The sequence below is a fragment of the Pseudonaja textilis genome, chromosome 1, assembly GCF_049901715.1.
Source record: "Pseudonaja textilis isolate UNSWEBS1 chromosome 1, rPseTex1.2, whole genome shotgun sequence".
Taxonomy (NCBI): Eukaryota; Metazoa; Chordata; class Lepidosauria; order Squamata; family Elapidae; genus Pseudonaja; species Pseudonaja textilis.
Window position 1 is genome coordinate 260318214 of NC_141990.1, and position 18414 is coordinate 260336627.

The 18414-nt window shown below is 40.0% G+C and overlaps 1 protein-coding gene across 1 annotated transcript in view; it reads left to right on the top strand.

The window, feature by feature from the left end:
• The window catches only part of HSD17B12 (hydroxysteroid 17-beta dehydrogenase 12), a 70362-nt gene that overhangs the window by 18069 nt on the left and 33879 nt on the right, over positions 1-18414 (top strand). The window contains exon 2 of the mRNA XM_087921390.1: positions 9298-9344. Within this exon, the coding sequence (XP_087777516.1) occupies positions 9298-9344 (47 nt within the window). The remainder of the gene's footprint in view (positions 1-9297; positions 9345-18414) is intronic.

Here is an 18414-nt window from a genome sequence, read left to right on the forward strand (position 1 = left end):
TCCCCAATTCATAGTTCTCTAACGTCATGCATTTCATTCATCGTTTTCTATTCACGGCTGCTTACGTCTCTCTCTTATTGTCTATTATGGTTGAATTGTTCTACTGCTCAAACACTGAAGGCATAGGAGGGGCAAATTAATCAATTCAGATGCCTCTGCTAGAATTCGGAATTCAATTTCTTTCCAAACATACATCAACATTTCCATGAAATACGCTGAAGTTTAATCTGTGTCAATAACTGTAACTAATGTGTTTTTCTCTCTCCCCCCCCTGCCCCCAAAAGCATATTTGAATGATAGGTACTGATAAAACATCAGTATTTGCAACTTATTAGGTTGAAAGTTTGCTCTATATGTGAGACTAGATTTACTATTTCTGCTTGGGATGATATTTCAAGGTAGCCCTGAGCCATGGTTTCTTACTGATCATAGTAGTGATAAATTAACTTGAATACAGCATCTAGTGAAATAATCCTCAGCTATTGCTTTGATGTTTCTGAATATAAAATATAAGCTATTATAATCAAATAATGGAATTAATGGAATTAATTAAAGCAGGGTTGTCAAACTGGATTTCGTCAGGGAGCAGATCAGCATTGTAGTTCTCTGCAGGCTGGTGGGGGGTGAGACGGGACAGATGCCTTCTGCAGCACTTTACCGAGGCCTCTGCGTGGTCCATTTTTGGCCACCAGAGTGCTGGAGAAGGATGGGGAGGCCAAAAACGGAATGCGGGGGCGGCGTACACAATCTGTTTTGGGCGGCAAGGCACCGCAGGCTGGTCCTTTCACATAAAATTAAGAGTAAACTGTTCTTAATGCAAAATTAATGTTTCCAATGAACAAAAATATTAATTTTGCAATTGTTCAAATAGTTTTAATCAAATACTATGGACATCTGCCTTCTTACATAAACATGTATAAAATGCCATTGTTTTCATATGGAGTTTTGTACATTTTGTTTTGGAATATTCAGTACTTTTAATTTACAAATCTTCACAATTTTACAGCATTCAGGTTACTGTTATGTAATACTTGCTGACATTCAGTATAGAGTCCATTTGGTTTATCTTTTTTGCATTCCACGTAAAACTAAAGTTTGATAAAAACTTTTTTTTTTTATACTATCCATTTCTGACTTGGGCTTGAGCCTAATTTGTCAAAATATGTGTTTTAAGAAGCAACAGCAACATTAACAGCCCTGGAATTTATTTCACTTTTTCATTTCTGCTTTTTTAGTACCATCTTCAGTTCTTCCAGTTTGAAGCAAGTGGTCCATATCTCGAAAAATACATTTTATATCTAATTAAAAAAAAGTAAAAATAATATGCATACTGAGAATATATAGGATATCTAGGATAAGTGTTGTATTTTCCCCCATTGCCTGTCTGAAGCCACTTAAACACTCATTTTTCTCCTTCCTTTTAAACACAATCCTCATATTTACTTCAAAAGAAGCCACAGTCCAAAGTGATTTGAGACACACATGACTGAACCTGAGCAGCGCAATCCTAAATTTACTAATTTCCACACAGCTCAGTGAAGCTCTCAGGGATGCCATTTTGATTATTAACTAGACTTCATGGCATGTGCCTGCAATATAGAAAGTAAACGCAAAGGGAAGGACTCATGATCCTGCAGAGTTAGAAATGGATGTCAAGAGTTTTGGATGTTAGGCAAGGACTTGATGTTATGGATGAGCTTATGATGAAGGAAGAAAACTGGCCACCTGCGTGGAGCAGCACTAGCAAACACTGGTGACTTAACAGCAAGTGAGGGAATCAGCAGTTCTGAGCTCTTTGGATAGCAGAAGGTGTCTGGAATAGGCTTGAGCAGTGGTGGGCAGTCTGGAAGTCTTAGTCTTTATCACTGGTCATAGTGGTTTGGGCTGGTGAAATCTTAAGGGACTTCAGAATACAGTTTGAAAATTTAGTGATTTCATGGTTTACTGTAACTGGTAACCTGAGAATGAAATGAAGACTTCAAAACAGGGATAGGGAACTTCTGACCAACTAGATGTGAATCTAAAATTCCCAGCATTTATAATTCAATAAATATCTGGGTGCTTGTTTCCCTTTTCTTCATACGCTGATTGCATTCATTCCATTTTTCCTATTGCACTGTGTTGCACTGGTTGTCTCTATTTCACTAAGTTCTATAAAGCCTAATATATATAAGTATGTGTTTTTAAAAGGTAATCCACTTTCTACCTCAGTTTGTTGATTTGTAGCATTAGCACTGAAATACCAATAGAAGGTGTTACACATCAAATGACTCTGCCATATATTTTCACATTAATACCGTGGGCACATGTTTGAGCTTAAACCATTTTTTTAAACAGTGGCCTAAGAACACCTTGACAAAGTGCCTGTTTTGCTACTTTTATTAAAAAAGAAATTGGTTTAGTTTTAAAAAAAAGTTACCATGAGCTGTAAAATGGTTTACTTGACAGTTAGCCAATAACAAGATAATAAGAGATTAGCTCAATTATAGCAAATAAGTGCAAGTGATGCAGATTATATACTCAAAACAGTGAGAAAGTTTTGGCAGCAATACTATCTGAGTCATTGTTATACAAGCCAACCAGTGATCTTACATACTCTGAACTCCCTGGTGATGGATCCATCGATTTTGCAATGCCAGTAGTTAGGGTTAAAATGATTAAGAAGCTACGTCTCTTAGGAGCTGGAAAAGCAAAATAAAAGATATATACACTGCTCAAAAAAATAAAGGGAACACTTAAACAACACAATGTAACTCCAAGTCAATCACACTTCTGTGAAATCAATCTGTCCACTTAGGTAGCAACACTGATTGACAATCAATTTCACATGCTGTTTGTGCAAATGGAATAGACAAGAGGTGGAAAGCATAGGCAGTTAGCAAGACATCCCCAATAAAGGAGTGGTTCTGCAGGTGGTGACCACAGACCACTTCTCAGTTCCTATGCTTTCTGGCTGATGGTTTGGTCACTTCTGAATGCTGGCAGTGCTTTCATTCTAGTGGTAGCATGAGACGGAATCTACAACCCACACAAGTGGCTCAGTGCAGCTCATCCAGGATGGCACATCAATGCAAGCTGTAGCAAGAAGGTTTGCTGTGTCTGTCAGCGTAGTGTCCAGAGCATGGAGGCACTACCAGGAGACAGGCCAGTACATCAGGAGACGTGGAGGAGGCCGTAGGAGGGCAACAACCCAGCATCAGGGCCGCTACCTCTGTCTTTGTACAAGGAGTGACAGGAGGAGCACTGCCAGAGCCCTGTAAAATGACCTCCAGTGGGCCACAAATGTGCATGTGGCTGCTCAAATGGTCAGAAACAGACTCCATGAGGATGGTATGAGGGCCCGACGTCCACAGGTGGAAGTTGTGCTTACAGCCCAACATCATGCAGGACGTTTGGCATTTGCCAGAGAACACCAAGATTGACAAATTTACCACTGGTGCCCTGCACTCTTCACAGATGAAAACAGGTTCACACAGAGCACATGTGACAGACGTGACAGGGTCTGGAGACACCGTGGAGAACATTCTGCTGCCTGCAGCATCCTTCAGCATGACTGGTTTGGCAGTGGGTCAGTAATGGTGTGGGGTGGCATTTCTTTAGGGGGCCGCACAGCCCTCCACGTGCTTGCCAGAGGTAGCCTGACTGCCATTACGTACCGAGATGAGATCCTCAGACTCCTTGTGAGACCATATGCTGGTGCAGTTGGCCCTGGGTTCCTCCCAATGCACGACAATGCTAGATCTTGTGTGGCTGGAGTGTGTCAGCAGTTCCTGCAAGATGAAGGCATTGATGTTATGGACTGGCCCTCCCGTTCCCCAGACCTGAATCCAATTGAGCACACTTGGGACATCATGTCTCGCTTCATCCACCAACGCCATGTTACACCACAGACTGTCCAGGAGTTAGGGGATGCTTTAGTCCAGGTGTGGGAGGAGATCCCTCAGGAGACCATCCACCACCTCATCAGGAGCATTCCCAGGCATTGTAGGGAGGTCATACAGGCACGTGGAGGCCACACACACACTACTGAGCCTCATTTTGACTTGTTTTAAGGACATTACATCAAAGTTGGATCAGCCTGTAGTGTTTTTTTCCACTTTAATTTTGAGTGTAACTCCAAATCCAGACCTCCATGGGTTGCTAAATTTGATTTCCATTGATAATTTTTGTGTGATTTTGTTGTCAGCACATTCAACTATGTAATGAACAAAGTATTTTATAAGAATATTTCATTCATTCAGATCTAGGATGTCTTATTTTTGTGTTCCCTTTATTTTTTGAGCAGTGTATTTTGTCTCCAGAAATAGATCTCCAGAGAAAGGAAGTGAAGTATTTTGTCCCTTGTATGCTACACTATGCCTATATTAAGGATAAGGTCACATGTTCATAAAGAAAACTTTGAAGAACAAGGATATTATCAGCATATATATTTATATATTTATAAATAACTTTGCTTCATAGATATTTATTTCCTCTCTTTCATAGAGATCATTTAGACCAAAAAAAAAAAAGAGTAGCTCCTTGACTATATATTGCCCCATCAGAAGCTCACAGAATGCACGCAGCTTGTTTATCATTTTTTTTGCTGCAAAAATGTAAGGAGTGTAAGTCACCTAAGAGCTGTTTGGGTTGGAAGAATATAAACCAGGATAGACATTTTAATACTGTGTCTTTAAGAGCATGCTAAAAACTGCAATTGGGTGTAGTTCTGTAAATGGCCATAAGATGGAACCAAAAACCTGGGTTTTTAGTTTCAGAAGTCTCAGTGAAGTGAGTGAGTCTCTGTTTCCTTCTACTGGAAAGATTTTTGCCGTTCCTCCATTTTTCCCTATTGACTGTTATTGGATTTGATGTAAGTCTGTTACTGAACTTTTTTGATACTGGACTTTTATATTGGAATTATCCCTGGACTGACTGCTTTAACTGTACTTGACTTGGACTGTGTGTGGACTTTGCTTAAACATTTATTGAAAGTAAAAACGTACATTAACTGTACAGTGTATCTGTGTGCTGTGTGTGTATTATTCAAACACTTCTCTCACTACGTCTCCCTGTATGCACTCATTCTCCTAACGGGGAATTACCTCAATAAAAAATGGTCATTGGCAATAAAGAGATGTACAATAGAAAATGAACTTAGTGTCAATTGTTCAGGTTCAAAGGGAAGAGCATTATACATGCATTTTGCTTTCTTGGAAATAGGATATTATAATACCAGAATATAGGTTATAGGATGAGCGAACAGATTTTTAATTGCAGTGGTCCTGTAATAGTAATTATGACCACAATTGAGCTCAAAATTTCCATTGCTCAACAAGATAATTGTTAAATTAGTTTTGCCCCATTTTACGACCTTGCCACAACTGTTAAGTGAATTACTGCAGTTGTTGAGTTAGTAATATGGTCAAGTGAATCTGACATTTTTGCTTGTTAGAAGGTTGCAAAAGGTGATCACATGACTCCAGAACACTGCACCTGTCATAAATATATGCCAGTTGTCAAGTGCTTGATTTTGGGTCATGTGACCATGGGGTGACAGTGCAACAACATGAAAAATGGTAGTAAGTTACCTTTTTCAGTGCTGTTGTAACTTTGAACAGTCATTAAATGAGTGGTTATAAGTCAAGGACTGCATGAATATTATTATAGCAAGGAAATGTGGTGTATTTAGTATTTTTTTCAAGTATCCTGCAGGCATATTTTCATATCAAATGAATGCAGCCATTGCATTATAATTATGAAATCAATACAAAAAAACAGTCCAAACTAAAGGATATATCTATTAAAACATTAAAATTGCACCATGCATATTTGGAAAAATGAAAAGATGTCCAGGCATGAAACGATAATCTCACATTACTGGAGAGAGATCTATAACTTGGATATTGTCATCAAGAAAGCCCTAACTTTAGTAGTGGAGGTAAGTTAAGTCATCCTTTCATGTGGACATTTGTCCTCATCCTATAAAATAAAAATTAAATAAGCAACTAATTTAATTTGGCCTGAAAACATATTGAAAAATACTACAAAGCAGAAGTAACAATTAGCAGTTCTGAAGCTCATGGCATGTATAGTTATGAACATGGAACAGGTCTATTTAAAATTGCTTTTAAAATTTCCAATTAAATTAACCAACTAATCTTCAGTCGTCCCCAACCCTCTAGTACAGGAGTGTCAAAACTGGTGGCCCATGGGCCAGATCATCATATGAAGACTACACCCACCCTAGCTCTGCAAAGGCAAAAAAAGTCACAATACATCACGATACGTCACATGACACCATTGAGTTTGTTGTCTGTGCTCTAGAAAGTCTGGAGATCTGGTGTTTTTAGTTTTGGTTCCAAGGTGTTTGAGAGTCTTAAGCTTATTTCATCCAAAACCTGCATCAGTATAGCTTCAAGTGGGAGTGAGAAGTCAGGGTTAGGGTTATGCTATGACAAATATTCCCTTATATAGGCATTATTTCAGTTGCACTTTCCTTAGTCTAGCTTCCTAAACTTTACATGCTTGTGTTCTTTTAATATAAAATCCATGATGTCATGATTCTTTTGCACAAATTTTATGATGTCGTGATATCTTTGCATAATTTATGTGTGGGAAGCATAATGAACAAAAAGATAAGGTGCAAAGTCTTGAAGGTTTTCTGTTATACACTGAATGAAAAAGACATTTAAAAATTCACATTTGTGTCATTTTTGTAACAGATTTTTTTTTCGCGGGAGGGGGGCTTCTCTGGATGTAGTGTATTGGTACTGACATTAGCTTGCAGGGTCTGCACAATTGCCTTCTTTGTTCTTACTAAAATATGAGTTAGCATATGTTAGACAGCATTAGCTTTCACTTCTAGGGATTTCAGTAGTTCTAAATTTGGCACTGCTAAGCTGATGCTCTGTTGCTTGAATCAATCGGGGCTGTTATTTTTAGCAAGAAAGAATTGAAATAGCAATTTGCTTTCCCTGTAATGGATCCCAAGAGGAATATTGATACAAGCTCTCTGTCATTGCATATATTTCCCCTCCCCAAAAACATCTAGACAAAAGACAGCTGTCAAAGCTTACTGCAGCATTAATATTTAATCAATCAAGTGTTCGTGAATTAAGTGTTCAAGGGGCAAAAAGGCATGAGCTGAACCAGTTTCAAGTAACTAAGCAGTTTGTATAATGCAGGTAGAGGGCAAACTTCCAAGTGTTCCTAATAATGTGCCTTTTGATTTTGATATATTATTAATAAAAATAAATTCAGTAGGCTAAAACCACACATAATATTTTAACCATCTCAAGTTAATTTTTCAAAATTCATTTATGACTGCAGAGAATTTTGGGGTCATATGCGTCAAGTGCCAGCATTAAGTTATGTAAAGGCATTTTCCTTCCTTTCAAGTGAAGGACTTCAGTTTAACTTGAATGCTGATTTGTGGAGGAAATATTGGGATATTTGTTGTTATTATTACTCTGGTTTGTCGCCCCGTCAACCAGATGTTTAGATTGGATTTGGCATTTTTTTTATCCACATATTGAATCCTTCCTAAGGCAGATGTTGTTTGATGGTATTAAAAACATTGCAGGCTGTAAGCTGTTCTGGGTAAAGCTGCCTTTACTAATGGTGATTTTGTCAATGCTGATGGTGTTCATGCTCCAGATGTTTTGGGATTGTACCCAAGGTGCCTATCACTGTTAGTACGATCTTTGTTTCTTCTGCTACAGTTGTTCTTTTTGCAGGTCTTTGTAGTTTGTGATTTTCTCCAGTTCTTTCTCTTCTACCTTATTTTCCGGACTATAGACCGCATCGGAATATAAGCCGCACCCACTAAATTTTAAAAGAAAAAATATTTTTACATATATTAGCTTCACCAGACTATAAGCCGCAGATATATATGTTGTGAAATGAAGATATTTACAAAGAAAGAGAAGAATGCTCTTCGCATGCGGCCAGACGTCTCCAATGTCTCACCATTGATTCATTAACACTAAGCTTACGTGCAGCAGCTTTATTTCCTTCCTGGATAGACAGATCAATTGCTTTCAACTTAAAAGCTGCATCATATGCTTTTCTTCGTGTACTTTCCATGATGAGGGTGTGAAAAATATTTTGCGTTCGTGCGTGTCGTGCTGCTTGCATCAAGCATGCCAAAAACTACTGGTAGCGTCTTCTTCTTTGCATTGACCTCTTGCATCTGTCATGTTTTTGCGCCCCCTGATGGCAGTTAGCGAAGAAAAATCTATAGATAAGCCGCATTGTTGTACAAGCCACACGGTTCAAAGCGTGGGACAAAAAGTAGTGGCTTATATGAAAATATGGTACTTCGTTGTCTCTAACTATTGCCACATCTGCTATCCATTCTTTATTGTCTTTCCTAGCAACAATTCTTAGGTCTAGGAGTTTATGAGTTGGGTGTTTGTGTGTTTGAATTTTAAAGTCCCAGACATATCTGGCCTTCATTGCCATTACTCTGTTTCATTGTTCAACAGTGATAGTCCTGTTTAAGGTTCCGAGGTTTTAAAACATATATTGGAGCCAAACTATCACCAAAGCTGGTTCTGTTTTGGTTTGTCTCATGGTCCAAGGCAAGTCAGATTGCTTTTTCTATTGTGAAATAATGGTGACTGGTAATTTGTGTTAAGGATATAAGGAACTTGTTATTTCATGTTACTTTGTAATGAAATCATTTGCATCTGGATATTGCTGATTAATTCACAGTAGTCTCAAATTCTAATTTTTAGGGACATGATAAAATAATGCAGATATTACAGGTAATATCTGAAGTTTATTTGCAACCATAATTGGAACCAAAACTGCCAATGCTAAGCAATGTGGTCATTAAGTTAATGACACCTGGTTTTACCATCATTTTGCTGTGATTGTTAAGTGAATTGCTGCAGTCATTGAACAAGCCATGCAGGCACTGAGCAACTTTGACTTGCCACATTGACTTTGCTTGTGAGAAGCCACCTGGGAAGGTTGCAAATGACAGTCACATGATACCAGGATGCTGTAATTATCATAAATAAATGCCAGTTTCCAAGTACCCAAATTTTGCGCACAGGGATGCTGCAATGGTCATAAGTGCAAGGACTGATCGTAAGTCACTCTTTTCAGTGCTGTCATAACTTCAGCACGGATGTTAAACAAATGGTTGTAAGTTGAGGACTTACAATCCTTCAGTTGGGGTGGAAATTAAAGAGTCTCTTTAAAGGGCCCTTTGTAATGAGAATGTTAATATCCAGTGGTTATGATATTCTGTACTTTGGAAATCTTAATTCACTCATAATTTTATTTTCTCTGCCCTTTATTTTATAGTTGTCACAGGAGCTACAGATGGAATTGGAAAGGCTTATGCAGAAGCGGTAAGTTTTAAACTTGTATACCTCAGCCCTACCCCAAATAGTGATTCTATGTATTCTTTTAGTAGTGATCTGTTTTGGAATTGTTTCCCTTTATGAAAGTAATTCAAGAATAAATGTTTTCTTCATATATGTTAAGGAAACACAAAATACATTTAAAAGTTAGAAGTAAATTCATTTTGGATTAGAATGGGAAAGATGAATTCCACTGTGCAAAAGAGAGGAGGCTGTGATTATGGTTATCCTCTGATAGTGTCATTAACGTTAGATTTTGCTGCTGGAAAATGTGTCCATTGTATTTTTCCCTAGAATGATTGGTTCTCCACTGAGCCGAAGGAGAATCCAGGTTGGGTTGGCTCATGGACCTCTTTGCAGTGGCTGAGGCAGTTGCAGGGCAGAATTCCACCTGAGGACCTTAGGGTGCATCACGATCTAAATAAGATAATAGCTGCAGCACAATTGACAGCAAATGCCATGCTCACTGCAGCCAAATTTTCATCCAGGACCATTGCCTTTTCTGTAATAGCACGTAGGCTTCTTTGGCTACGAAATTGGCAAATGAACTCCAGGAACAAATGGAAGCTGGCATCAGCCCCCTTTAAGGGGAAGAGGCTTTGGGGGGGGTCTCTGAATCCCTTTTTAATAGAGACCAGAGACAACAAGCGAAAGATCCTCCCTTCTCAGGGGAGGCCTTTTGATTACTGCCCTTTGCCCTATTCCAGGAGGCCTTCCTTTAGACGGGGAGGCTGGGGCGAGTGTTTCCCATCAAAATAGGCCCTTCTTCCAGAGTTGATCTTCTCAGGCCGATAGAGCAGCCTTTGCTGCCAGAGGCCGTCAGAGGGCAAGAGGTCCTTCTGGGGATCCTGTAAGCCATTTAGACACAACAAGTGATGCCAGAGACATCTATCCCATAGGGGACTGTCTGGGTCTCTTCTGGCAGAAGTGTGAAGAGACCATGATGCACGCTTGGATCCTGGCAACTATACCATCAGGGCTCTCTCTGGAATTTCTTTCCTCTCCCACAAGGGTCTTTATGTGCTCCAAGGCCCCGACAAAGAGGGCACTCAGGGAATTGGCGATCCAGCATTTGCTGGATATCCATGCCATGCAGCCAGTTCCAGTGAACCAGAGGGGATGGGGGTTTTATGCAATTTTGTTTGTCATCCCAAAGGCCTCGGGGTGGTGGTGGCAGCGGGTAATTCTCAACTTGAAAGGACTCAACAGGCATCTGATATACTGAAGATTCAAGATGCACTCCCTTCACTCAATCCTTGAGGGAATTTGGGAGGGAGACTTTTTGGCTTCGGTAGACCTGATGGAGGCTTACCTCCATGTGCCCATCCATCCAGACAATTGCCAGTTCCTGAGGTTTTGCTATTTTCAATACAAAGCTCTTCTGTTCAGCCTGGCATCAGCCCTGCGGACATTTACCAAGCTCCCGGCGGCTGTAGTGTCATACCTCAGGTGCATACCCATAAGGATCCAGGTTATCTGGACAATATCCTGATAGAATCCTCTTCCTGACCCTAGGTGGATTTGATAACAAGAATCAGGATACTTTGGGAGCACGGGTTCTCAATAAACCTGGACAAATGCCATCTGGTCCTGTCAACTTGTCTTGCATTTGGGGCAGTCATAGACATGCTGGCGGGACAGGTCTTCCTCTCCCAAGAGCGTCGGGACAGCATAAAAACTGCGAGAACTCATATCCTGTCTTCCAGAGAAGCACCCATCATCTTGCTGTCTCAACTTCTGGGCAAGATGATCTCCTGCATCGGCATTGCTCCCTGGGCCTGATTCCATGTTCGGACTCTGAAGTGATTCTGTTCCACTATCAGAGGTGGGCAGGGGCAACTCAGTGATGAGGGTCCGAGTGCCACTGGTGGTTCTCCACTCATTCCATTGGCAATCCTGGGCCATGGATCAGGGGTGCTTGTACAGGGAGCCACAGAGAATTTCCATCACCACCGATGCCAGTCTGTATGGTTGAGGGGCTTACCTAGGAACCCAGATTACCCAAGGGCAGTGGTCACAGGAGGAGCTCGCCTACAACATAAACTGGCTCTAAAGCTCAGGGTTGCCGCAACTGCATCCCAGTCTGTTCCAGGAGATGTCGGAATGGTTTGGCCGACCGGTTCTGGCCCTCTTTGCCTCTCCAGAGAACTTGCAACTCCCGAGGTTTTTTGCACAGTTTCCAGCACCGGGGGCGGAAGGGGTCAGCAGTCTCCAGTGCAGGTGGCCCTAGGGGCTATTGTATGTCTTGCTCCCCCCTTCCCTTGATCCCAGGGACAATCAGAAAGGTACTGGTGGAGAGGTTGGAGGTTTTATTGATAGCCCCTTACTGGCCTAGGCAACCTTGGTTCACCGATCTGGTAGGCCTGTCGGTCGTCAGGTCTTGGAGAATTCCCCCGGACAGAGTCTCCCTCAGCCAGGGTCTAATCGAACATCTGGAGCAGAATGGTTCCGGTTGACCATCTGGCGCTTGAGCGGGGGCTCCTGAAATGGGAGAAGTTTTCCAAAAAGATTATTCAGACAATCCAAGAGGCCAGACAATCTTCCATGACCAGAATATACGATGCCACGTGGAAGATTTTCTGCGGCTGGTATGCCAGCTACCAATTGGAGCCCACTTCGGTGTCAGTGGCAGATGTGTTGGAGTTTCTGCAAGATGGTTTGGACAGAGGTTTCTCCCCCAATACCTTAAAGAGACAGGTGGCCCCTTTGGCCTGGGTGCTTTCATTCGAGGACTCAAACACTCTTGCCCAACACCCAGGTTGAGAGCCTTCCTTCGGGGAGCCACGAATTTGAAGCCGCCATTGGTTCACTGTAACCCCACCTGGGACTTGCCGAAGGTCTTGCAGGCACTGACTTCTTCTCTATTTGAACCTTTGCATGAAGCCAGTCTGCATCTACTCACATGCAAGGTGTCATTCCTAGTGGCCATTACATCAGCCAGGCGTATTTCAGAATTGGCGGCTTTATCAGTTAGAAAGGACCTTTGTGTTTTTCATACGGACAGGGTGGTTCTGTGGTTGGACCCTACCTTGCTGCCTAAGGTGAACTCCTTATCCCATTGTTCACAGGAGTTGATTTTGCCTGACTTTTGCCCAGAGCCTAAACATGCTCTGGAGAGGAAATGGCACACCTTGGACATCAGGAGGGCCCTCCCCATTGAGTCCCTGTTTGTCTCTTTTCAGCCGTCAGCCTTGTGCCACCTTCAACCGTGGGTCGCTGGCTCAGAGATTGTATTGCTAAAGCCTATGAGTTACAGGCTCTTCCTGTGCCCAGGAGAATCACCGCACACTCTACCAGAAGTGTGGCGACTACTGCAGCCTGGGCAACGCAGGCATTGGTTCTAGACATTTGCCGAGCTGCAACGTGGTTGTCTGTGACCCCATTCATCAGACATTATTGGATTGACTTTTGCCTCTGTGAAGGCGGCCTTTGGCAGGCGAGTCTTGCTGGGTGTACATGTAGAGGCAGGGACCTCAGACCAGACCAATTCCCACCTGTAGAACAGCCAACAGCCAGCTTTGGTATGTCCCAGCCTGGATTTTCCCTTTGGCTCAGTGGAGAAGGGGCGTTGGTCCTACCTGATACGCCTCTTCTCAAGGAGTCAAAGGGAGAATCCAGTCCCATCCTGAAGTCTGTCTAGTCAGAGTCAGGAGAGGGATTTTCATTGAGAGGACTATCTTTCAAAGGATGATGGACAGCGGAATTCAGTTCGACTTCATTCAGAACTGGGGGCTGTTATTGGGGAGGGGTTATCCTCAATTTTTCGACTTGGTCTATAGAGCTATGAGGCTTGAGACAACTCAGCCTGGATTCTCCCTTTGAGTCTATCAGGTAGAACCAACACCCCTTATACTCATAATCAAGTTTATTATTTCATACTGTAGAAGTGAAAGTTTCTTTTAAAATTCCCTTCATGTATATTAGAGGTGAGTTACTGTAAGTTATTGTAATACACAGTTATTTATGCATTAATTTCAAGCTCAGACATTTCTAGAGCAATTGAAGCATTCTGATTTGAATATGAGAGAATTCATATTGAAAATATTTTACATGTCCCTATTGTATATGACGATATGTGTACATGTTGATATATCCACGTAATGTGTGAAAAGAAAACTCTTGGAATGCAAGCTATGTGTAAGTAGTCCCTTGATTGTAGAAATAGTCAGTACCAGTCATTCTTATGTATTCTATTTGTTTTGTATGTTACATTGTGTTCTGTGTGCATGTGCAAAAAAGCCAGCTGTCATTTTTGCATTCCTTGTATAAATTTAGGTTACATAAGTCAGGTGTTGTATGAACAGACTGGCAGTACAAAGAAATTTGTACTCATGAATATACATGTAAGATATTGGTGCTGTGTTCTGTATTGCCTTTGGCCCACCCCAAATGTCGACAGAATTGAAATATTTTCAATTAATTTATTAATATCTGGAATCTGCTTTGCATATAAATTTTAACAATGGTATTCTTGCTTATTGTATTCACACCTGATCAATATAATTTTTCTTGTAATTGATTGTGTGCCATTTTAGTACAAACTGTTAACAGTCACATAGATTTCTCCATGACAATCTCTTTTTAACTTGGTATCTTGATCTGGACCAGGCACGTGTGCACACATGCAGAAATTTGGCTGTAAGACTTCACTTTAAATGCAGTGGTGTGCGGCTGCTGGTTCGGACTTGCTCGCCTGTACCAGTAGTTACAACCACTGGCTGGGCCCACCTACCGGCACTGGCGTTATCCTGTCCTATATATCTGGCTCGCTCGCCCCATATCATTGATGTGCATTTTAGTCAAGTACTGTTATTACTATACCCTTACAAACCATAAAAGCAACACTTTCTTATTTATTTTTCATTTTTGAGTAGTAAACAATGTGATCTTCTGAATGAAATGTGCAATCTGGATCCATCATAATTCATTGATGCCTTAGATATCAATTTGTAGTTCTTTCATCTTTCACTGTATTGAACTTATATTCCTGCTTCTTATTTTCCATGTTCCTGATATAATTCTGTCTTTGCAACCATCGATTTTCTTTTCCTCTGTGGCAACATCAGCAACTAAATATCCCAAAGACTTAAATCTAGCTATGTCATAAACAATATTAGCACTCAAAGGATTTTCAGCATCTCTTCAGTAGCTTTTTGAATGCCATCTGACCTGTGAGGCTCATTATGTCCTCAGTCATTTGATATTTTCCATCCATGTGGTTTTCTTGGTAAAAATTCAGGAGTGGTTTATGATTGCCTTCTCCCGCGCAGTATAAAATGATGTCTTTGCCATTATCACTAAAGTGAGTGTGGAGACTGATGCTTTATATATAGCTGCTGTCCAGTATAAATGTCTGCTTGCTTTATCTGAGCAGCTGGGACGACCTCCACGCCTTAGGTGACCCTGTTGGGAATCTATACTCTTGGCGTACCCTCCTGATGTTCTCCACTCATCCTTCCCAGAACAGTCTCTCTCCCCCGCCAAATTTGGCAGTAAAGATATATTATAAGAGTGTTATAGGTCAGTTACCTTCTGAGTTACAATGGGACACCAGAGTTTTTACTTATAATCTTTTTTTTATGAATTTTATATTCCATAACATGACAGTTTTGAAATTAATTACCAGTGTATGTCTTAAAGAAAGTTTTGTGTTTATACCATATTAGCATAATATTGCTGCCAAGATGTGCTAATCAGACCACATTTAGACACTGATACTTGAATGGTAATTCAGTTTTAATAATACTAACTTATTTTATACCTGTAACTAAGCTTATTATAGAATAAAGAGAGTAAATTCTCATTGGGGAAGTGAAGTTTTCCATATTTGCAAGATAAAAATATCCAGTTATGCCAATTCCTATACTGCTTATATCTTCTTTTTCACCTGATAATGCATCAGTTCCAGTGGCCTTTAGACATTTCTGCCATACATTGATTTGAAAGGGAAAATTCCAACCAAAAGGAAAGCAAGAAATATGGCACTACCAAACTCCAGTTATTGGATTTTTCTTGGTGCCAAATGTTCAATTTGTTAGTGTTTTGGGGACAAACCCCCAAAAAACAGAATGTGCAGCAGCAGTCAAGCCAGGCAGCCAAATGAGAGAGGAAGGGCCCTAGGGTTTACACACATTGATGACAAACACTGTTTGTAGTTTAAATAGTTGTTTAATCCAATTCGAGTTTAAACATTGTCAATTAGTCCATATGTCATTCACAAATATATCCATTCAGTAACTTAGTCCATGTACTAGTCAGTTCTATATCCTTATCTGCTTGTAAAGATATCTTCTCCTCTGATACCTTTCCTTTTGAAGACAACGCTGAGTATTCACAGGATATCAGCACATCAATGAAGTAGTCCTTTCGTTCAGGTATTCAAACAGTTGTAGCAAATAGTAGCAAACAAACAGTAGCAAGCAGAAATCAAGCAGAGATCAAGCAGAGATCAAGCAGAGAGATTACGTTTCTCTTACTGCCTTTTATTGCCGTTTGTAACCGCACCCTTAATTAGTTAATTACAAGCAGTTTGGTGCTTAAAGCTACAAGTTACAAACACCCAAACCTTGGTTTATATATTTATTCACCCAAACTTAGTTGGTGTATCATTGTTATACCCAACATTCTCCCCTTTTGGGTGATATAAATATATAATACCCTTACAATCTAAAACCATACTTTACACAACTCTCTTGGTGCTTAATGGCACCTTGGGCTTTAGTAAAGTTATCAGCTATATTGTCCTCCGACATACAGTACTCCAGCTGTATCAGATTACTTTTTACAGATTGTCTAACGTTTAAGTACCTTAAATCTGTATGCTTGCTCCTAGTTTGTACTGCAATATTTGTGGCCATTTGAATTGCTGCCTGATTATCTTCATGTACAATTATAGGATAATTTACAGTTAATCCCATGTCACTCATCATCTGCTTATACATGATTAATTCAGTACATAATAACGACAAACAGGAGAATTCTGCTTCCATAGTGGACAAACTTATATGCTGTTGTCTTATTGACTTCCAACCTATTAAAGTTTTACCCAGCATTATGGCTGTTCCCGAAGTCGACTTTCTTGTGTCTCTTTCTGATGCAAAACTAGCATCTGCATAAGCACTTAGTATTAGATTACCTTTTGGTTCTAAATACAGTGCATGGTGTAATGTTCCTTTAAGATATCTCAAAATTCTCTTTAATGCTTTCCAATGACATTGTAGTGGATCATTATTATGTCGTGCCAGTTGGTTAACACCATAAGCTATATCTGGCCTTGACCAATTGCTAATGTATGATAAGCTACCAATCAAAGATTGATATATTACCTTATCAAACTTGGGACTTTGAGCATCCATTTTGCAAATATCCTGACTCATTGGAGTCTTTGCAGTCTTACAAAGTTCCATCTTATAATCTATTAGCAATTTAGATATCTTATCCTCCTGAGATATCTTAAAACCTTTCTGTGTTTTCAGTATATTCAAACCTAGATATTTCTTTATCTCCCTAATTGCTTGATTTTTATTTTCTTAGCTAATGATGCTATTATTTTATTGGCTTCATCATTAGTTTCTGTAATCAAAGCAATATCATCTGTAAATAATAGTAATAATGATATTTTCCCATTTGTCTCCCTTTTAAATAGACATGGATCGGCTAAACCAGCTTTAAACCCTATATTGTTTAGTTCCTTTACAATATACTGGTTCCATTCATAGCCTGATTGTTTAAGACCATAGAGGCTCTTTTTTAACAACCAATAATCATTATTATTTTCACCTTTAAATCCAATAGGTTTTTCATGTATACAGTATGTCTTAGTGGAGCGTGCAAGTAAGCAGTTTCTACATCTAGATGGTTGACTATATATTTCTTACTTGCTGCCCACACTAAAGCTGCCCTTAATGTTGCTGCTTTAAGGCTAGGTGCAAATACCTCGTCATAGTCATTGGCATTTTGTCTAAAGCCTTGGGCTACTAATCGTGCCTTATAGATTATATTACCATCTTTTTCAGTTTTTAACTTAAAAATCCATTTGCAGCCAATGGGTTTTATATCAACAGGTAATCTCGCATTTTCATATACTTTCATATCCTTTAAGGATTTCAATTCCCTATTCATTGCTGCATACCAACTTTCCTTATCTTTAGTAGGATACATTTTTATTTCATCTACAGTATATGGAACTTTATTAATCTGGCACACTGTGTTAGCCTGGTATCTATCAGGCGGTCTAGATATTCGTGTAGTTCTTCTGGGAATTACAGGGCTTGTATGAGGACTTTTTGAATTACTACCTGTTCATGTTCCTCAGCTTGCTCAGCTATTGGTACTATTTCTTCCTTTATGGGCTCTATCTCTGCCTGTATTTCTCTCTTTACTTTATTCTTAAAGTTACAGGGATAATTAATGGGATTTCTATAGGATTCAATAATTACTTCTTTATTGTTATCCTGTTCTAACTTATCCCATCCTACGTGCTCTAGAAATTGGGCATTGGCACTGCATAACACCTTAGATGTGCCTTTCTCCCAAAATCTATATGCCCTATGGTTTGCTTGGTAACCAACGAAGAATAATTGTTTAGCTCTGTGTTGCCCTTTACGCCTGAGTTGTGTAGGGATATGCACCCATGCTGGTGCACCAAATGTGTGCAGGTAACTCAGATCAGGCTTCCTGCCATGCCACATGGTGAATGGTATTTCACCAGTAGTTGTGTTAACAACGTTGTTCAATATGTTATTAGCACACATTGTGGCCTCCCCCACAAAGAATCAGGTAATCCAGAATCAGTTAACATTGTTCTAACCATTGCCTGTAGTGTTTGGCCTCTTCTCTCAATAAATGCGTTGTGTTGTGGTCTGTATGGTGCAGATTTCTTGTGCTCTATTCCAGCTACCTTTAATCTATTCTGGAATTTGCTGTTAACAAATTCCGTACCATTATCTGTCACTAGGGTTATCAATTGCCGTTTAGTCTTTCTTTCTGCAAATTTTAACCAGTCGAAGAAATGTTGATATGTTTCAGTTTTGCTTTTCATTAGGTAGCAAAACCCATA